This window comes from Sus scrofa, chromosome 14 (genome assembly GCF_000003025.6).
Source record: "Sus scrofa isolate TJ Tabasco breed Duroc chromosome 14, Sscrofa11.1, whole genome shotgun sequence".
NCBI lineage: Eukaryota > Metazoa > Chordata > Mammalia > Artiodactyla > Suidae > Sus > Sus scrofa.
In genome coordinates, this window is record NC_010456.5 from 89,767,562 (window position 1) to 89,790,093 (window position 22,532).

At 48.1% G+C, this 22,532-nt stretch overlaps 1 protein-coding gene across 2 annotated transcripts in view; it reads right to left on the reverse strand.

The window, feature by feature from the left end:
- Nucleotides 2,541-22,532, reverse strand: part of C14H10orf128 (chromosome 14 open reading frame, human C10orf128) — a 33,999-nt gene continuing 14,007 nt past the window's right edge. Inside the window, exons 3-8 of one of the 2 annotated variants that reach the window (XM_013983429.2) lie at nt 15,478-15,531; nt 13,955-14,095; nt 12,577-12,607; nt 10,112-10,135; nt 4,650-4,713; nt 2,541-3,750 (exon numbers count right to left, since the gene is read on the reverse strand). In XM_013983429.2, the coding sequence (XP_013838883.2) occupies nt 3,733-3,750; nt 4,650-4,713; nt 10,112-10,135; nt 12,577-12,607; nt 13,955-14,095; nt 15,478-15,531 (332 nt within the window). In that variant the 3' untranslated portion in view covers nt 2,541-3,732. 2 annotated transcript variants of the gene reach the window in all.

The window sequence follows — 22,532 nt, forward strand, 5'->3', positions numbered from 1 at the left end:
GACTTCCTACACCTAGACGACACAATGGCAAAGCGCTCTGTATCCCAGTCTTCCTGACACTCCTCCCTCACAGCCTCAGCCCAGGCACTGCGATTGTTTTGCTCTTTCTGGCTTGGCTGTGGTCTTTTACACTCCTGGGTATTGGCAAACCAGGTTCCAAAATACTCTGCCTTCCTCCTTGACTCATAAATGCCTCACATCCAGGCTGCGATATCACCCTGCCAGCAGTTACAGTTTTCTTTTTTTTCCCCTCTGGGCTCCAGCAAATCTCTGTTCACATTCTTTGCCTGCCTGCAGTTTCCTCTACTGAAGGACCACAGCTGTCTCCCGTGTGTTTTTCCCACAGTGTCTGGTACCAGACCTGATCAGAGATAACATTTAGAGAGCATGAAGCTTGGGGAACTGTTCAAATGGTGTTACATGTCGTAACTCATTGGAAAATCATGGCAACCCCCTGGGGTCACCACCCCCGATGAACAGATGAGGAAACTGAGATATCGTGGAGGGCCAGTCAGAGGTCACACACAGAGGGTGAGTGGTATACAGGAGGAACTTGAGCTCGGCCACCTAGAGCTCTTAATTCCATCCGCGAGGAGCCAGTGTTACAGTGAATACAACCAGGTCTACAAAAACTGGGTTGGCAGTGCCAATACGTTAAATGAACGAAGAATCCCTGGGCCTGGACCGAGAAAGTTTTCTCCTGTTCTGTCGTGTCTTATTTTCCTTCTGAGCCCAGCCATTGCCTGTGGACGTTAGCTCTGCCTATGCCCAAGCTGAACGAACCCAGATCAAGGCCTGAGGGGGAGGAAGGAGGAGTCAGCATCACCTGGCTTCACAAGGCTGGCGAAGGTGAGGGGAGCATCGTGACACTGGCGGCAAGTTGGGTCTCTGGACGGGATGATGGGGCGGAGTCCGCAGAACGTCTCCCTGAGAGTCAGTCTGCTGGTGACGGTGAGCAGAGCCCTCGTTGCCAGCTGCTGATGCCTCCTCAAAACACGTTTAGGAAATTCTTGGATGTGGTTTTCATTCCTTTTGGGTTGGTCAACGGCTGTGCCTGGCTCACAGTTTTTTGCCAGTATTTAAGAACTACTTCCTGATTGAAACTCAGGAAAGGACGAAAAATCAGAACCCCATTGAAAGACTTCCTTATGAGTCAGTTTTTTTTTTTTTTTCCTTTGGTAATAAAATAATGGGCAGGAGTTCCCGTTGTGGCTCAGTGGTTAACAAATCTGACTAGGAACCATGAGGTTGTAGGTTCGATCCCTGGCCTTGCTCAGTGGGTTAAGGATCCGGCATTGCCGTGAGCTGTGGTGTAGGCCACAGACGTGGCTCGGATCTGGCGTTGCTGTGACTGTGGTGTACACTGGAGGCTACAGCTCTCATTAGACCCCTAGCCTGGGAAGCTTCATATGCCACAGGAGCGGCCCTAGAAAAGGCAAAAAGACAAAAATAAATTAAATTAAAATAAATTAAATTAAATTAAAATAAAATAAAATAATGGGCAGATCTGACCCACTTCCTTGGAGAGCTCAGACCACACTGCTAAAGGCTCCCGCCTGCCCAGAGTGAGCAAAAGCAAGCTTGTCTTATCTTGGGTAAGAGGACAGAGATGTCAAATCCACACTTGTTCCCAACAGGAGCCCAAGGACTCTCTTGGTCTCTACTGCTGATGTCACACACACAGGGGTTTGATGCAGCTCTTCACTAATTACAAACAGTTGTGTTGCTTTATTTGAAAACGAAAGTTTTCCTTTTACTGAGCCTTAAGTGAAATTCATCAGCTATCTGACTCATGTCATTTCTATGAACAAGAATAAAGATGAGTGAACACTTGGTTTATTGTGTGATCATTGGTTCATTGTATGATTATTGGTTTACTGGGTGATTATAATCAATTTTCTGTTAAAACTTAGGTTCAAGGAAACTTATCTTCATGAGAAAAATAGCTGACAAAACCCAGGTGAGGGAGAGTTACGAGATGCCTGACCAGAGCTCCTCAAAACAGCCAAGGTCATCAAAAAACAGGGAAAGCCTGAGAAACCCTCACTCAAGCCATTGCTTGACTCTATGACTTCTTGTGGTTGCTTCCAAAACATGTCCATTAGCACCTCTATCCGCAGGAGCTGCTCCCATGGAGAGGGGGCTGTCAAAAGAGGCATCAGATGGCTTCTGGTAAAACTGCCACTAGAGGAAGCCACTGAGCTTGGATTGGGGAGTGGGGGGTGGGGGAGCGGAGTCAAGGAGACTGTTCGACCTTCCACAGCGTGTTCACCTTTATAAGCTGAGGAGAAAGCACTGGTCTTCCATGTACTTCTCCATATTTTTCACACAAGAGACCTTGTGTGGGGTTCAGACAAAACCAGAGCCTGGGAGTGGTGCTGGGAAAATAGGTCATAATGTGGGATGGGGGAGAGGACCCCACATTCTGTTGTGTCTACAGAAGTTAAAATGACTACTGAGAATCCAGACACATTCGCCTTCAGTTCACAACCAGATGTCTTAATTAAAATGCTGCTGAAAGAAGCAAATCAATTACCAGATACCTCACAAGATGGTTTATTCTATCTTACACACGGAAAATTGCTTATGAGTATTGCATTACTGCTTTAGGTTATCAGTTAACAAAGGCTGCTAATGAACTACATTGTTATCAACTCAGATAAAAGATGCCCTGGGAATCCAGGCAAATTATTATAACACAGTGCTTTGTTTTGAAATATAGCTCATCTTTCATCACACACAAGGAGAGTAACCCAATCTAAGAAGAGCCAGTCCATACAGACACCTGTATTTCTGTTGAATGAAAGGGCAAAGAGCGTTCCTTAACACAGCTCAGAAATACAGGGTTACTATTAGAGGGGCGAGAAATATGAATGCGGCCTGTACCACAGAGACTTAGGTTTATGGCAATAATTAAAGATGTGGGTTTCCTAAGCCTCTGCCAGTTATGTCCTCCATGATAAGAAATGGGCATTGGAATCATCACCACAAAATAATTCCATAAGCAGAGCAATAAGCACTTGCATTGGTATAGCTCTCTGCAAGGCACTGCAGCTGTTTTCTCATTTAATCCTTGGTTGACTCCACCATTTGAAGCGCTGCAGAGCTGCAGGCCCATTCCATGGCCATCAGACCCTTTACTCCCACTCCAGTTCAGCCTGCCATTTCTTCCTTTGGAAGGTCTGTCTTTCATTTATGGGAATGGAGACTACCCCTTAGTTTCCATGTTTCAGGGCCCTTGAATGTTGACAGAGGGATTCTTCTGGCAGCTAAGAAGGTGAGGCTAACAGTCCTAGAAAATGTGGCTCATCTCTTGGTAAGACGGTGGTGCTAAAGAAGTTGTGTCTTGAGTTTGGTTCTCATTCCATGAGCCATTTGCTGCAGGTAGGTTCCACTGATATGGACACAAAGACATCATGCAGCATGACCAGCTCCAACATGGGGAACAGGATAGGCAGTGAAGATTTGCTGGCTTCAATTCTTTCTTACTGCTGGAAAGATTCTCTTACATCTGTCTATGCAATCAGCTTCTTGTAGAAGAGAAGCAACATTTTCCTTTAGCATAGAGGTATTGCAGCATCTGTATGCTCTATTATTTGCTCTGGATTTTGAGTTCTTTGTGAAGGTCCATCACCAGCCTTGGTGCTCAAATTCAAGCTGTCTCTAAGACTGCAACTGTAGGCAGGAGTCCAGAGTGCTGAAACCCTTCTGAAGAGGCTGTTTGCTCAGAGCTCAATCACTTGTGCATTTCTAGAAAGGAAAAGAACCATCTGGGAGATGTACTGACAGAATGACTATGCTCTAATCATGCATATGCTTATGCAACCCACACAATTAAACAGGTATGAAATGGTTCATCAGCAAATCTTAGGTGGGACATTTCCTCATGTGACATAGAAGGGACTTAAAGACCACTGGCTCTTGACGAAGGGGGAAGTTTTTCAGCTAGAGCTCAACCAAGAGGTTGTTTTCTGCCTGCCAAACTGAGGCCACAAAACCTCATCCACTTTCAGTGACAAAAAGGGAAGAAGTCATTCCCCAAGGTTAATAGGCATGTCAAGGGGGAAGCACCATGCCTGTATTTGAAGAGTTTGCATAGATCTGAGCAGGTGCTGCAAGGAATAAGGTAGACAGACCTATGAGAATGTAACTAGAAACCATTACCTTCAAGTCTGAACTATGCTGGTACAGAGGGTGAGACTTCTCTGCGCTTAAGTGCATCAGCTTTGATAGGAGGGAATTACAGTATAGATACATATTAAAAACTAGGAACATGGAAGAAAAGATAATCACTGAACCAGACCCTGGAATAGTAGAGCTTGGACTAAAAGTAGGACAGAGACCCTGCTGTGACCACTATTGGCTAAGCACTTCACCAACACTTCCATGTTGAGGCCAAATTCATACCAACATTCATTGCAGTTTCACATAAACATTATCCATAGTTATAACATCATGGCATATTTATGCTTACAATGCATCTTTGCCTATACCATTCCATTGTGCATATTTAGTCCCAATACCTTGAAGTCTAACATCTACTCATGAGAGAAGAAGTAGAAATAGCAAAAAGACAGGGCAGAAAGACAGGTCAGAATGAGGAAAGCCAAGTCAACATCAAGTAAAAAGGATAGCTTGTACCTACTTACCCCATGTGTGGAGGACCAAGGGCACAGGTCGAGGTCAGGGTTACAAAGCTTAATGGCAGTAGAGCTGACATGGAAGACAAGCACATTAGAAACAAGCAAGGATTGTGAGAGTGAGAAGAGGAAAAAGGGATTCCAAGAGAAAGCCTCAAATGCTGTCAGGTTTTCATATTTCTCCTCTGAAGGGAGGAAGGTTCAGAAAAAAAGAGAGTTTGATCTGGTTGGTATAGAGGTCCAGGGGCTCAAAAGAAAGTTTATCCATTTTATTCTTTTTAACAAGTTCTGAGTTAAAAGAGCCCTCTCAGATGTTGCTAAGAGTATATAAATTAGCTAGACATAGTCAGCATTTGTGTTTGAGATGTTGATGCCCAAAGAAGATGGGCAACCTCCCATGGAGCAACCTCCTCCCACCCCCAATGTCCTTGAGCTGGGGAAGTGGTGCCTGTGAGATACCACATCAAAGAATTGTTCTCTGACAGAACAGAGATTCCTTTACAGATGGGCATGCTGCCAGCCCCTAGAGATCCAGGTGAAACCTGCAAGAAAATGTAGGCTAGTCAGAGGATGGGATAGCAATTGCTGGCTGTGAATCAGGCTGCAGAACCTGGGCTGGGTATCAAGAGAAAGAGAAAGAGACTGTTGGAGATTGTAGGATTATGGTGGCTGCCTAAATCCAAAATTTCCACCCCATCTTGCAAAAATCACACAGACCAACAAGGAGAGAAGGAAGAAAGACTAAACTAAACTAGTAATGAAGGGGCTTATATGTCCTAGTTTGCCTGAGACTATTCCAGGGTATATCTGCTGAGGATTAGTTAATGCCTGCTAATGCTGAAAAGGTTTTTAACCAAATCCCACACACATTTCTGGTTTTTAAAACTCAGTAAAATAGGAATTGATGGATATGTCCTTAACATGATAAAACACGTATACTTTAGCCCTAAAGCTAGCATCTTACTTAATGAAAACTACTAGTGGATTTCCCAACAAGATCATGCACAAGACAAGTATACTCACTATTTTCACTATTATTTAACATTGGGGTTTAGCCAATGCAATCAGAGAAGATAAAACAATTAGAGGTATAAGAATTGGGAGAGAAAATTTGCAATTTTGCAGATGACATGATATGATGAAAACTCAAGGAAAACAAGAAGAAAATCAACAAAACTATAAAAGCATTCAATAAGGCAGCTGCTATCATATTAGCACACCAAAAAAAAAAAATCTATAAGCAATCAATGACCAAGTAGGAGACATAATGGGAAATTACATTTACAAAGCAACAAAAACATAAAATATTTAGGAGTAAATTTAACAAGAAATGTGAAAAATCCATAAGAGTAAAATCTGAAAACTCTCTTGAGACACACAAAACAGACTTGTAAAAAATATATCTTTCTTGTGGGTGAAGGAAGTTTTAACATCATAAAGAAGTCAATTGCCTTCAATTTTAATATGGAATGCAACCTCAATAAAGGTACCAAAATGTTTGTTTCTGTAGCTAGATTTTGAAGTTGATTGTAAGTTTATCTGAAAAAAAAAATACACAGGAATAGCTAGAACAGACTAAGAGGGCATGCTGGAACAAGCCCTGCCAGGTAATAGAGCATACCATGAAACCGTTACAAGAAAGAGTATGGTTATAGCACATGAAAAATCACAAATATGATAGGACTAGTCAGCCATTAAAAAAAGAAGGAGAAAATAATGCCATTTTTAGCAACATGGATGCAACTAGAGATTCTCATACTAATTGAAGTCAGAAAAAGAAGGACAGATATTATAGGATATCACTTATATGTGGAATCTAAAATATAGCACAAATGAACCTACCTAAAGAACAGAAACAGACTCATAGCCATGGAGAACAGACTTGTAGTTGCTAAGAGGGAAGGAGTGGGATGGACTGGGAATTTGGGGTTAATAGATGCAAATTATTACATTTAGAATAGTTAGGCAATAAAGTCCTACTGTATAGTGCAGGGAATTATAACCTATCTCTTGGGATAGACCATGATGGAAAATAATATTTTTTAAAAAGAATGTATGTGTGTGTATGTGTGTGTGTGTGTGTGTATGAGTCACTTTGTGTATAGCAGAAATTGGCACAACATTGTAAATCAACTATACTTTAATAAAATAAATAAATAAACAAATAGCATTGGAGAATAATATAAAGTCTAGAAAGAGTCCAAGTATATGTGGAAATTTAGAACATGATAAAGGTGGCAAATGAAACACTGGGGAAAATAGGGTGGTTTTAAAAATGATATTGAAATAACTGAATTGCCATTTGGGAACGGGTAAAATTGGATCTATATCTCATACCGTATACCACATCAAATAAATCAGAGATTCAAATAAAAATAAACCCATATGAGAACTAAAATAATATTTATATATACATATACATGCATACATTTGTACATATATATTTATCTAATTTTATAAAAATTGTATATATAAAATATTTTTAATTAAATACATTTTTGTAAAAGGAACACAGAAAGGATAAAGCAGGAGCTATTAAGATTAGTTACCTTGGAGTTCCCGTCATGGGTCAGCAGAAACAAATCTGACTAGTATCCATGAGGACGCAAGTTCGATCCCTGGCCTTGCTCAGTGGGTTAAAGATCTGGCATTGCCACGAGTTGTGGTGAAGGTTGAAGATGTGGCTCAGATAGATCTGGCATTGCTGTGGATATAGCATAGGCCAGCAGCTATAGCTCCGATTTGATCCCCAGTCTGGAAACCTCCATATGCCGTGGGTAAGGCCTTAAAAAGACAACAACAACAACAACAAAAAAAGATTAGTTACCTCAAAGCAGTGGGTGGGAGCAGTGCGGAGTGGACAGGATGAAAGCAAAATGTCTCTGAGCTTACATTTTTAGTTATGAACTATATACATGTTTCACATCTTTGAAAAATAAAATTATACTAAAAGGATTAAGAAAGGAAATTTAAAACAGCATATACACTTAAAGGGATGTCTCTAACTTTGTATCAAATTGATAGTATAACCATACAGAGAAAATGATTAATTCAATTTGAACAGAATATTCTATATACCAGGAGGCCTAAATTCTAAGAAGAAAAAAGAAATGCAAAGAAATTTTTAAGTGAATTTATAGTTGTATAGTGTAATTCTGAAAGTATGTGTTTTGTGTGTATTATAGGATAGAGCAAATGGGTGAAAATATTTATATAGTTGGGGAAGTTTTTTCACTTTAGAGGAGGTCAAATAGAAATACGGAATGAGGAAATCTTAAGAACTTTATGGTATTGAGCTTTTGATTTAAATAGACATTTGCTGGCTGTCCATTGAGAGAACCCACAAGCAGTGATCTTCAATAGCCGTGAGCACATGTTGTGCCTAGATCTTGGTTTCAAAAACCTATTCCACATCTAAAACAAGGAGGAAGAGGAGAAAGGGATGGACAAATGGGTGATTCCAGGTCTGGGCAAGGACAGTACAAGGTAAGAATGACATGGGAGTTCCCGTTGTGGCACAGCAGAAATGAATCCGACTGGGAACCTGAGGTTGCAGGTTCGATCCCTGGCCTTGCTCAGTGGGTTAAAGAGTCGACATTGTTGTGAGCTGTGGTGGTAGGTTGAAGACTCAGATCGGATCCCATGTTGCTGTGGCTGTGCTGTAGGCTGGCAGCTCTAGCTCCAATTAGACCCCTAGCCTGGGAACCTCCATACATATGTCATGGGTGTGACCCTAAAAAGCAAAAACAAACAAACAAACAAACAAGAAAAGGTGAGACTGACACATGATATTATGTCAGAAATCTAGGAAATGCTCAATGACTATTAGGATCCTCTCTAAAACCACCAAGTAGTGACTTATACTGATAACTTGGGACAATTTGAGCATCAGAAAGATTCATGATGGTGATGAAAGATAATTCATTGACGTCCATAGGAATAACTTTCAATAAGTAAAAGAAAGAGAAAAAGGGGAAAAGGAGTCTTTCTTCTAGAAGAATGCCAGCTATTAAATGTAGAAAGAATGCTGGAATTAGAACCCTCAATGCAATAACTGATTCAAAAATGGATCACAAATAGATGTTAGATCATTGGGTGAAGAATTACTGGGGTCAGGCTGTTCCCATGGTCTCATAGTCCCACGCTTCTGATAATTTACTAATTACAAAGGGCTGATTTTCTCTCAACAATGCAAAGGTCTAGCTGTTGCTTCCTTAACTTAAGCCATCAAATGCAGCATCACCAATGGTGAGAGAGCCTGGGGCAATGTGCCTCCTGGTGCAATGTCCTGAAAAATACAGACACAACGTCACCTCTGTAGTAATCCTGAAAAAATTCTCAGTATGAATCTACTCAGGAGGAAACATTCCAGAAAAGAGGACCTCACTTAAGATGACCGACGTAGGTACTTCAAAACTGACAATGTCATGGGGGGAAAAGCAACATCCAGAGAGACCAAAAAGAGACAAAATCAAATATAATGGCTCCTGGCTTGGAAAAATAGAGCTGTAAGAGATACTTATGAAACGGTTGGAGAAATCTGAATATGGGCTGTGTAATAGATAATACTATTGAAATTCCACCCATTTCCATTCATTTCTTACCATTCATATTGTTGTAGTGTGATTATGTGGGAGACACATGGTATATTTAAGGGTGAACTATCATGGTATCTATACTAGTTTTTAAGTGAGTCAGAAAAAAAAATTATGCCTACAGGGCAAAATGTTAATTCGTGGATCTAGGCGATGGGTGAATATGTTTTTATTGCACTTGTCTTTCAACGTTTTTGTGGATTTGAAGATTTTTCCAAAAGAGAGACAGTGAGACCACATGGGTGGTGCATGAGATGCAGGAAAGCAGGACGAGGAGAAGTGAGTTGTGAATCAGTCTTTCAGATATACCCAGGGGAGGTGCCTCCTTTCCTCTGAGTAGGGCTCCTTCAGCCAGTAGCCCTGGATACTCTCCCCCTCCTGAAGCCCTGCCCTGCATACTCAGGCCTTGTTCACTCCAAGGCCCCAAAGCAGCATTGAAAAACAGACACGTCTGCCAAGTTGATAGCTTAATGGAACAAAGAAAAGTTTTGGAATTTTTCTTCATCAAATGACTAAGCTTGCTTACAGTTTGATCAGCCTCTGTCAAAGAGAAGCTCTTGGAAAATGTAAATTAAATTTAACCATCTTGCTGTTAAAACCCAGTTTTCTCAGCTCTAATCAGGCAAATACCCCCACAGCTTCATTTGAAATCTTGCCAAAGCACCCGCATTTTAGGACTGTCTACAAATGTCCCAAAGAGATGCTGATTCCAGGTCTCGCAGCCATCCTGGCACCAGGAATTCTGGCCCATGGTTAGCAATCCCCTTCCCGTCCTGCAGGGGGCGTGCAGGACAGCCGCTATCAGCCAGCACTGGAGAGGAGAGGGACCACCTTTCCTCCTTTCAGTGAGAGCCATTCATCACTGTTACAACTCACCTTTCAGAGAGACTGAGGTTTAACCTGCAAAATAGGAGGATAGGATGATCACGAAATTGTTCCTAGATAACAGAAAGTACATGCAAAGTTCTGCTCCAGGAGAATATCTTGCTTGTCAGTTTTTTCTTTCAGGTCTAACTTTTTCCTGACTCAGCCTGACTCCATCTAGTGTCAGTTTTTGAAACTTGAATTGTGTTTCCCTTCTTTGTAGGGCAGCTCTGGTGAGGTAGTGCCAAGAACATTCCCTGTTCCTGGTGGGGTTAGATTGGGGGGTGGGGAACTCCCATCCAGCTCTTAACGCCCAGCCACCCACCTCTCTCCATCCTCTGCCTCTTCCTTCCCTTCCTCCACCCCCGTCTTCTTCCTGCACCCTTCCAAGGTCCTTTTAATGTACCTCACTTTCACAGTGTCTACTGCCGACTATGGCAGCCACCTCGCCTGGATTATGGAAATTTCCTCTTATAACTCCAGTTATCAAAATAACTCAGAACATCCAAACACACAAAATGGAGATGCTTCTCCGACACGATGATACATAGGAACATAAAACCACAGTGATCTTCATTCAATAATGCTCTCAAATTGGTTTGTATTGTTCACGGCAGCCTCTTCACGTACACACATGTGTGTGTCAGGCCCTCACTGTGAGTCATCACAGCTTTTGCCATCGCCTCACCCCGCAGCACGCACATGTGCATGTACACACGCACCAGGATTAAGCACTGGGCATTGTGAAATCTTTGTTTTATAAATTCCGTGACTAAGTTGTCCTTGAATCGCACAGTTCTGGAAAGCTTCAGGGGCCCTAGAGCTTCCAAAGCATGATGTTTAACCCAAAGCACCCCCCCTCCCCCTGGTGCGTGTGGGGCATGGTCAAGACAGCATTTCTCATTGTGAGGGGTGAGATCACTCCACTAGAATTTCCACCTGCCCATTCTGTCGTCCTGACACAGGGCCAGAGCTGGCCATGGCAGCCAGCACCACCCTCAGGGGTACCTCAGCCACCCAGCAGAGGGCCCTGAGGCCATGCTGTGGACGAGTCTTCACCAAACACAGGCATAGCCCATCCCTCCCAAACTGACACCCAACCAGCTCTCCCCACCACAAGACTAGCTGCCCCCACAGGCAATTCAGGTTCTGGGCTTGGGGTTCATCTATGTGTTCTCAAGTCTCCCCACCCCCAATGTCAAGAGCTAACCCTTCTCATCCTTCTAGACTGAAACCATGGCCTCTCATGCCCAAGTCTGCCCAAAGCACTGTTAGAACCCTGATGGGAGGCCAGTCTGCCCTGGTTCTATAGCGGGGGAGCAATCAGAGTGCTGCCCTGGGTGAGCTGTGGAGAGGATGCCCTCTTGGGGGATGGCAGGGGGGGGGTGGCAACCTTGGAACAGAAAGAGACAGGGAAACAGACAACGCATGGAAGTGGAGTTGATGAAATGTGCTTTAGGGCCTCACACTCAGAAATCATTGTCAGAACCCCCAGTGTCTGAAGGTGGGCAGAGAAAATCCAGTTCCAGCTCATCCCCAGGGCACTCTCCTGACCACATGGTACCACATGTCCATCTCTCCTTCACCCATGAATCCACCCATTCCTTTAAGACATGCTACTTTGTACTTGCCAAGCCCCAGGTCACAGGTCCCCCACTGGAGGGGCAGACCATGCTTCAGGTCCCTCTAATAACCCACCACCCCGGCCAGCCACTCACTCAACATCTCTACTTGGAAGTCACCAGAAGCCTTAAACTCACTATGCTCAAAAAAGCAGTCACTAACACACCCCCCCCACAGTCCACTGCCCATACTGCTTCTCCCATCCACTTCCCAAAGAGCACCCCCCCAATCCAGGACTTCCCCATCCCAACAAACGTCAGCTGTTCCCAGATTCTCCTGTACCTTCACCCAGCCCCCAGATCCTGGGCCAGCTGCCTCGTTGGTATATAGCTCAGATCCTCTCTCCAGAGGGCTTTGCAGTAGCTTGCAGCTCTCTGGGTGAAGAGCATTCCATATGAGACAAACAGCAAGTGCAAAGGTCCTGAGGTAGGATTGTCCTTGGAGGACACAGGCTCTATGTACTAGAGCAGTGTGGCTGGGTGGCAACAGGGAAATCAGGGAGCAACGAGCTGAACACATGTGGTTTCCCATATGGGACGTGGCAGGCACTGGGGACACGATCTTGAGACTGGGGGATGCATGGTGGTGGGGGGGGTACTCTGAGCAGAGGGTAGGGCGAAATCTAACCCACGGTGTGCAGAAGAGAGCCCAAGCTTCCTTTGGCTATTGTGGGCCCCCCACTCCCATGACACCTGCCCACCACCCAAGGGAGGGGAGACCAAGAAGGAGGGTGCATCCTAGTCCTCTAGGAAGCATCCCAAAGCAGAGCAAAGGGCTAAGATGTCAACTGAGAGAGAGGATGGATAAAAACAGGAGGAAAAATAATGCCAGTCATAGGTCGGCGGCAAGCTTACCTTGGGGCTCTCTTCTTTAGCGCCATGGTCTCTAAACAGAGAAACAGGACATTAGGAAGGGGACACCATGGTGGTGGTGCAGCTTGCTTAGTGCCAGGTAAGCAGGAGGGCCAGAGCCCACCCAACTCAGACAGTGCTGAGAGGCTCCCTGGGTGGGGGCCACTGGGGCAGTCTTGGGCTGAGTGCTCTGCCCCCTCCCCTTTGGAACTTCCCCATTGGAACTTCCCTATCTGGTCCATCACTGAGCTCCCCAGCTCTGCACATGGGGGAGGCTGAGGCTTTCCTAGAGCCCCTGCCCCCCAATCCCTCCTCTCCTGCCCCCTACAGATCCTGGGCCCCCTTGCCCGTAGGAGATCCAGAACATCTCCTGCTGTGTGCTGAAGAGGCTGTTACCTCTCCTTGCTTATTCCTAGAGATACAAAATCAAGAGCAAGCAAACTCCTATGTGCAGTTAAGCTCCTGTGTAACTGGACAGGCTGGAAGCCCCTTCGTGCTGCGCCTCCTCCTCTCGTCGTCCCCCTTCTGTGTGTTTTCACAGATAATAATCACATTTTCCAAAGACATGGTGAGGGCGTTTCCTCCTCATCCTCAGGGAAACCTCATGGAAAACTGCACTGTCATCCCATTAAGCAGTCATATGCAGGGGACAGTTTTTGCAGGTCCCGCTTTGAAAGAAAGAAGGTGAGAATCAATGTTGCATTTTGCCACCAAATTCACTAAGGATCCAGTGTCTCCAGAGCTGCAGCGTAGGTGGCAACTTCAGCTCGGATCTGATCCCTGGTCTGGGAACTCCATATGCCACGGAGTGGCCAAAAAAGGAAAAATCTCACAAACCGAGTGCTCAGCATCAGCGTGGCACCCTCTCCGCAGCTGCCACAGGCTGTGAGAACCACACTGGGTTCACATAAGCCCAGCTCTGTTGGGATCACAGGATACACTCAGAACCACACAGAGTAGGACTTGCCCAATTTATTTTAAAAAATGCAACTTGGCCCACGTAATCCATGCCGGCACACCTCCCACCATGCAGCCAGGCCAGGGGCAGCCTGACCACTTCCCAAGATTGATTTCATCAGATCATGTTATTTGAGTAAGAGAATAGAAATTTCTATCTGAAGCCAACTCAGCTCCTTTCCCCACTGATTCTTAGGAATATCAAGAGCAATGAAATGGAAAAGTACAGAGAGAGAGAGAGAGAGAGAGAAAGAGGGACAGGCAGGCAGTGACAGAGAGAGGTCACTGCATTTCTTCTCAACCCATGTTTTCTATTCTATCTCCAGCCAGTGTTGCCCTCAGGGCCTCAAGCTGGGTGACTGCCCAGGACAGGGGTTGTCTCGGGCAGGGGCAGAGCCAGGCTTGAACACCACCCTTCCCTTACCACTGGAGCCCGCGTTCATGCTTCTCAGGTCTGAGGAGTCATTATCAAACAAGTGCTTCCTGATCATGCAGATTTTCAGGGCCAGAAAGCCAGCTGATATGATGAAGCCCAGAGCAGTCCCGATGAGGGCATATTTGATATCTGAAGGGCAGGAAGGAATTGAACAAGGGGCTTCAATCACCACCCTGTAAAGGTCTTCTATAGCCCCCTTTACATCAGGATGAAACCCAAAGTCCTGCTCTGGGAGCTTAACATGCCACACGCCAACCCACTGAGGCCAACCTAATTTTTCACTCTCCTGGTGAGACAGGCTGGGCCCTGGGACCCTTTGCTGCAGTGTTTGCCCCTAGACAACATTGCCCTAAGCAACAAAACACAAAGAAACTATACGGGCCAAAAAAGAACTGTGCATGTGCAGTTGGGGCAAATTTTGGACAGTAAGGTACAAAAAAAAAAAAAACAAAAACAAACCAAAGCAAAACAAATGAACAAACATAAAAGAGCTGCCACTTCTGAAGGACCAAGAGCACAAGCAGGGTATTAGGAGCAAAAGCAGGTACTATGCATGCCTCGGCACCCAGCATCACCAAAGGGGTGAGCAGACCATGAAGCCACCCCTCTGGCCATGACCCCTGGACCTGCCCCTATCCTTACCCCATATAAGGAACCAGTTCACCTCCCCTTGAGGAGTGAGTGAGCAAGGGAAACTGTTGCTTGGTTTTGCTCACCCCTGCTACCGCAGGGGCCCTGATAAAACCTTGCTTAACTTTCTTGTCTGGCTTCTTTTCCATTTCTATGGATTAAGGATGACCAAGAGCCCAGGCTGGTAACACTGGGAGCACATGCCTTCCCTGCCCCTCCACCCACACCCCGTCTCCTCTTTCTAGAGCTCCATCCCTGGTTTCTAGAACTCATTCCCAAGTGGCTGAAGGCTGATTTCTCCCCCCCCCTCCCCATAGCCTCCCTCATGCATCCCTGCATCAGTGCATCCATGGAGCATGCGTGGATTGCCTGCTCTGGGGAGCACTGAAAACAAAGGAATGAAGCCCCGATTCCATTCAGTAGCAGAAGACAAGAGGTCACTCTAATGCCGGGTGACAGGGGTTGTGCCTGAAAGCCTTCCCAGGGGAGGTGACAGGCAAGCTGCCCTGGGCTGGGTGAGTGGAGGCCTGAAATGGAGAGAGGCCGGGACCGTGCAGATGAGGCACTGGTGAGGGCAAGGAAGCAAGGCAGAGCCCACTGCCTGGGGGGTCACGGCTGCTGTACTGGGCTGTCATCTGAGAGAGTGGACCAGGGTGGCCCTGATGACTATGTCCCCTTTGAGGACAGGCTCTCATGCAGGACCATGCCCCTGGAATGAAGCTGTGTTAGGCACTCAGACAGGCCTGGAGGTGAGTGCTGTCCTGGTTCTATAACAACCAGTAGGAAACCCTTACGGGGATAGCCCACCTGCCCAGGGCTTTCCAAGTGCCTCCTCTGTCCCCCTTGGCCCTGCACTCAGAATCAGCTGCATGGCCACCTACCAGTTTCCTCCCCAGCAGACTTGCCCGTTGCCAGCACTTGAGCTCCACCAACATCTGCAAAGACAAAAATCCAGATTCTGGTTACAATAGAACCACCAGCTGTGATCAGGCCACAGGGTCATGGGCCGAACCCCTGTCCCCAGCTACCCACGCCTACAGGTCTGAAGAAGCCTGCTACAGGAAGCCCAGAGGAGGTGCCTCCTTGTTGCCACAGAATGTCTGAGAGCCTTGCTGGGACCTTAATGCCCTCTGCAAAACCAGGGGCAAAGTTCCACTGAGTTCAACAGTTCAGTTTAACTATTTCTTTTTTTTTTTTTTTTTTTTTTTTTTGCTTTGCTTCCTAGGGCTGCACCCATGGCATATGGAGGTTCCCAGGCTAGGAGGGTAGGGGTCCAACAGGAGCTACAGCTGCCGGCCTATGCCAGAGCTACAGCAATGCCAGATCTGAGCCCCATCTTCAATCCACACCACAGCTCATGGCAACACCAGATCCTTAACCCACTGAGCGAGGCCAGGGACCAAACCGGAAACCTCATGGTCCTAGTCAGATTCATTTCCACTGAGCCACAACAGGGACTTAATTTTTTTTTCCTGCTTTTTATTTCATTCATTTTATAAATGATTTTTTTCAGATTAACACTTTAAAAATTTTTTATTTTACTTTATTTTTTTTAATTTATTTTTATATTTTTGGCTGTGGCAGCAACATGCAGAAGTTCCCAGGCTGGAGACTGAACAAGCAGTGACCTCAGGCACAACCGTAACAACGCCAGGTCCTTAATAACTAGGCCACCAGGGAACCCCCCAATTTTTTAAAAAAATGCAGATATTGTTGACATCTAACCAGTTCTTTAACACAGTTTGCCTGTGTTAAGACCCACCTTGCCTGCATCTCCTGCTTCCTCCTCACTCTCATAAACGCTCTCATTCTAGCCAGAATGCACTGACTCCAGTTCCCCACCCAGGACCCGCTCCTCCTGGGCCACAGCCTCTGCCTGTCCCCATCTTCTCCCCTCTCCTCCTTCCCCTCAACTTTGTTCTGTGTCACTTCCTCTTGACACCCCACACCTGGCTTAGGTGCCCCGCTGGGTGCTCCATAGAGGCTATACTTACCCATTGTGACTGACCATACCATTTATTTAAGAACAGTACATAGCGCTGCTATGTACCAGGCACTGTTCTCCCAGCTTCTCAGCCAGTAACCCACTGAATGCATCTTCTGGCTGGTCTCCCTTCTGGGCTGTACAGTGCCCTGTGGAGGGTTCTACCCCCAGCACTTGATACAGCACCTGGCACACAGGAGGTATTAATGGATGTTTGATGAATGAACGAATGATGGTGATAGAGCATGCTGCAGGGTGTGGGTTGGTCTCATTCTTCTAGCCCCAGTTTGAAACCTTAAGACAAGACACGTGGCTCACAATCTGGCCCTGGGTCCCTGCAGATGGGCCTTAGAAGGTCTAAGGAAGAACTGTGGGCCTTGGAAAGGGGAGTGCACATTAATTGGCCACTTACTCCAAGGCAGATGTTGGGTGCAGCACTTGCATGAATACTTTTAATACTCCCGGCAGCAGCAACAGCTCTAAGACACAGGCACTGTCACCGTTGCTGTGGGATGCATGAGGAATCAGAGGCATTGAGGACTTGACAATGCCCCCAAAGGCCAAGAGAAGTAGAAAGTGACAGTGCCTGGGTCTAAGCCCTGCCACCTGTACCCAGGGCCCCATGATGCACTGCAAACTCAAATTCCAGGCAACTAACAAATAAAACAATGTCAAAACATCAAGGCCAAGGGCTGGAGGAGCTGGGGAAGGGGCAGGGGCAGGGGGATGGTGAGGCCCAAGCCTGAGTCTCAGGTTCAAGCTTCTAGGAAAAAGCAGAAGCAGCAAAGACCACACCCCCCCCTCCTCATAAATGGGAGCAGTGACTTCATTGAGAGGGACCACCTCTTCCAAAGGGTGGCTCCAAGAAAGGTCCACCTCCCAAGACCTGACCTCTTGGAGGTCAAATGTTGGCTGAGGCACTTGCTCACTAAAGCTGAAAGACCGGGAGTTCTTGTCGTGGGTCATTGGAAACAAATCCAACTAGTACCCATGAGGATGCAGGTTCAATCCCTGGCCTTGCTTAGTGGGTTAAGGATCCAGCATTGGCATGAGCTGTGGTGAAGGTTGCAAATGCGGCTCAGATCTGGCATTGCTATGGCTGTGATGTAGACCAGAGGCTATAGCTCCAATTGGACCCCTAGCCTGGGAACTTCTATATGCCTCAGGTGTGGCCCTGAAAAGCAGAAAGCAAAAAAAAAAAAACTGCAAGACCTCCACATGGCCACATCTGCTGATCGTGCTCAGCACTGCCCAGGAGTTGGGTTGACACTCCAGAGGCCATCGTCACTCCAAGTGCATTGGTAGGGAAGGGATTATTGCAGTGGAGTTTGGGGTTTGTCTGGTGGCCTCACTTAGAGGTGAAAAAGCTGGGGGATTTTGAAACAAAAGTCCGCAGCCTTGTTCTAATCACAAGTCTTCTTGGAGATCTGATGTCCCACATGAAGCCAATGCACTCACACATGTACCACAGACACCCCAGAACACAATAGGACCCTGATTTTGTCAGTTCTTTGAGGCCCCTACTTAGCTTTGTTGTTTCTTTACATTAATTCTTCACATTATCCTGCTGCACCAGCTGGGATGAAAACCATTCCAGGGATGGGACGAAGCCTTGTATTTCACACACGGAAAGGCTGGGCTCTAGAGTCACTGAATGGAACTGACTTCTGGCCTGAGGCCAGAAACCCAGGGCTGTGTGGGCTGCAAGTTTCTGCTGGGGTCTTTCCGACACCCACGTGGCCCCTCGCCGCCTTTACTGGGCAGAAGGCAGGGGAAAGGCAGGGCAGGGCATGGCATCAATGCGTGGGGCCAGGCCCACTAAGGGACAGCCCTTCCCTGGCCCCCCTCACACAGACATCTCTTCTGGGTCCCCACTTGGGGGTCTTCCTGATGAAACTTGAACAGAGAAAGAAGAAAAGATACAGCTCAGAAAGATCAAGATGGAAAGAGTCGGAGAGCCAGAGAGACACAAGGAGACACCTGGACAGAGGGGCACACACACACAGAGGCTCTGCTGGAGAAGCTTAGGCCGCTGGCAGGGGGCTGAGAAAGAAAGAGAAGAAAGAACATCTAGAATCTAAAAAAGCCTGGCCCTGGCCTCCTTGACAGCAGCAGGCCCCAGTCCTCACCAGGCTGCCCAGCGCCCTACGTTTGCCTCATGTGCCAAATGCATATGGTCCTGAGGGCTCTGCTCTTTCTGCCCCTCCCTGGCAGGGATCCCAGGGCTCAGCTTGGACCCCACTCTCACCCCTCACATAGTCGGGCCCCTTAGACACCTCCCTCCACGCTCCATCCTGGATCCACCCTGAGCCAGAAGGCTGCCCTTAGTCCCCAGCCTCAAATAGGCTATTGGAGCCTCAGGCTCTCGGGGCCTCAGCCTCTCTTGCCCCAGGTCCAAGGTTAGGGACCACCCCCCCAAAAAAAAACCACCCCAAACCATGAGGCTACTGCTCTTACAGCTGAAATGACACACCCAGGCAGTGGGCCATGCTGTGCACTCCACCGGGCCACATCCCGTCCTGGTAATTCCTGCCAGCCAGCCAGATGGCCACTCGGCGGCAGCCTTTCCCCTCCTCCGGGAGGGAAATCCTCCAGGCCGCCCTCCCCCTGCGCTCTAATGAGCCCCTGGGTGAGGATCCATCAGAAACACATTTGTGCCCGCCGCCCTCACCCTCCCTCCTGCCGGGGTCGTCAGCTTGGGGAGTCCCTCCTGGGCCACAGACCCCTGTGAGCCCCCAGCCCTGATTTCCCCTGGCTCTGCAAAGGAGCTGGAGGATGGATGGCCCTGGCAAGGCTGCTCTGCAAGTGCAGTCAGAGGCCTGGTGAGTGTTCCTGTGTTCTGGTCTGTGAGAGACCCAGGAGGAAAACACCCTGGGCTTTTGCTGATGAAATTCTCTGGATTCTCTTGTGCAAACATGAACTGGGAGCTTAGCAGCCAGAGGACTGTCTCTCAACCCCCAGGGATAGTCCAAGGGGGCTGAGTACAGGTTGGCTGTACCAAGGCTGGTTTCCTGGGGGGCATGCAGGGACCCTCTGACTGGTAGAGTCCCAGGGCCGTGGTAGGCGCAGGGCTGCCCAAATTTGGCATGACCACCTGAATGCCAGCACTCCTGGTTCAGGCTGTCTGCACAGCCAGATGCAGAGGGCAGGAGCAAAGGTCCTGGGGCATGAACTTAGCTGCTGCCTCTAGAAGAACCACTGAGGATCCTGGGTGGCCTCCACCCACCCAGCCTCCATTGCTCAGGCTGGGTCCTGCACCCAAGAGCTCTCACCAAGCCACACGCCTGAGGCTACACCTGCCCAGAGGATGGTGCCTTTCCCTAAGATGCACAAAGTCACCATTACGGCTCTGAGTCGAGAGTCTCTGCTTCCTCCTCAGGCCCCATTTGGACAAGCTGACACAGACACAGACACTGACACTCCACCTCTCCCAGCAAAACAGCTGGTGTCCAGCCGCCGTCTCTGCAGCCCCTCCCACCTCAGTCCTGCAGAACACAGCCTGCTCTCCGCAAGTGGTTTCCCAATAGGAAGGAATCTCCTGAAAGAGTAAATAGTCTTGAGGCCTGGAGGCTCCCTGGGTCCCCCTCCCCCAGTCCTGGGAGGGCAGCCACAGGACAAGATAGCAGGGCTGCTCCAGAGAAGGAGTAGAAACCACAGGGTAGCCTGCCCCATCTCAGCTGGAATCTGACCCATGGAGAGCCCATCCCTGATATTCAGACCTCCCATGCTGTCCACACCTGTTGGGTCCACCCTTCCTCTTTGCCACCCTTATTTGGGCAGAATCAGGCTGTGTTTCCAGTTGTGGGGCAGTGGGCGTGCGTGCAGACAGATGTCGTTCTAAAAGTATCTGAACTAAAAATAGGGAGATGCTGCCCTAAGGGTTTGTCAATTGATGCCTGGCCATTTTCATCTTGGAACTTCAATATTGCACAATGGTTCCTAACTTTAGAAGGCATAAATTCCAATGTTCTCAGCTCGAGGAAGGGATTTCAAATGTCTAGAACAGGCGTGCATCCTCTTCTGACAGAGGTTACACATAGGAAGGAAGTACCTGCTATACACAGCATGGCCCTGGTGCCCGGGGGTGGGGGGCAGGAGCAACCCAAGACCCTGGTCCCCTGGGAAAGGGCTTGCAGAGTGACAGGAGATGACCTTTACACCGAAGAAAAGATCAGAGTGTCCTGGGTGATGGCCAGCATCGTCCTGCAAACCTCAATCTCCATGAGCCGCGGGCAGTCTGAATGGGGCATGTAGGGTGGACACTTGCTGTGTGGCAGGCCCACCTCCCCTGGCCCCTTGGCTGGAGGCAGCACCTTGGCTTTCCTCTGGGGAACCACCTCCAAGTGGTCCCCTGGAAGCTGGTTCCAGGGAATCATACCTGAATCATCAGATATCACTTCTTCCCATCAATAGTGACTGGCCGAGGGGTGGGACAGGTGATCCAATTCATGCCAGTAAGACTCAACGCTGGGACTTTGGGGACAATACTGAGAAAGAGGAGAGTCTTCTGGAATTGGGACCTCTGGGGCCGAGGGAGGACCTCAGGTTGGAGGGCACCTGCTGATGTGGATGCCTCCAGAGTGGCTTGCAGTGATAAGATCAAGTCTGTAGAGCTGAGTGATAACAAGGGCTCAGGAGGAAGCAAAGTTCAGCCACAGAGAAACCAATCCTGTGAGAGCATTGCTGCTGTGATTCTGCTGCTGTGACTCCGGGAACACTCGTGGAACACCCTGGCAACACGCCTGGGACACAGATGGGACACACATGGCGCCATTGCTCTGGATGTGCCTGAGGCTCTGGGTCCAAGTACAGCACAGCCAGATCCCCCTGGGGGGCAGATGAGAAAGAGAAGTGAGGAGAGAAAAGGAGCAGCCCAGCTGTGCTTCACACCACACCACACGGCACAGCTTGAGCCTCGCTCTTCCCACCTGAAAAGGGGGCATTCAGACACTGACACCTAGAAAGGGCTCACCCAGACAGCTCTTTCTTTCTCCCATTTGTCCCTGCCTCCCTGCCATAGAAGTTGACCTTGGGGTCCCAGGGGAACCCAGGGCACGCTTCTCTAAGGGGCTGGCTTAGGGGCGATGGCTGGTGGCGGTCCTTCCCTCTCAGAGCTCACAGATGGGGCCCCTTCTCAGAAAAACAAGGTCGGTGGCCCTGGCCCTTTGGCCTCTCCCTGGGGCTGTTTGATGCTGAAAATTAGGCACATGAAGCCCAAATATGGAAAGAAGGCAGGATGCCAGAGGCTGAGTTGGCCTGCATGAAGCAGCACCCTGGCACCTAGTGGCTGCTAGGTTTGCAGCCTTGCTCTGACCCGCCTATGACCCTTCCCTGCTCACGACCTAAAAACCACCTGAAACGGCTCTTCCTCAATACCCTCTTCCGGTGTCAGTGTTGGTAGAGGCTGCAGCTGCCAAGTTGTGAGTAAACAGGACGTCACCACTCCTCTCCCACAGCTGTCAGCCTGCCTTTCTTCCTGTGAAAGCACCTAGACCTGGGGGCAGAACCCAAACCTGCAGAGCTGCACGGGCCCAAGAGATGGAAAGCAGGAGGAAGACAGAGGAGCGAGGACAGCAAAGCAGAGGCGGCTCCACGCTGGGCATGGGATCCTGGGGGCGATGCCTACCTGGGTTCCATGGATCCCCACTGATGGCAAGAGAGTACACAGCCAGCGGGGCCACTCACTCCCAAACCTCGCTCACAACTGCCCAGACCTTGGCCTGCAGAGGCCCTGACTCCTGGGAAATGCAGTGAGGAAGGAATTCCACAACGGGGGTCCCTGCTAACAGCTCTTAGCCCATTAGCCATCCAGGAGGACCAAGGGGACCTAACCCAGCCAGAGGCCTCGAAGAAGGTCCCCTGGAGAGCACTATTTGAATTAAGAACAAAAGGCCATGGCTCAGTGGTTAACGAATCTGACTAGGAACCATGAGGTTGCGGGTTCAATCCCTG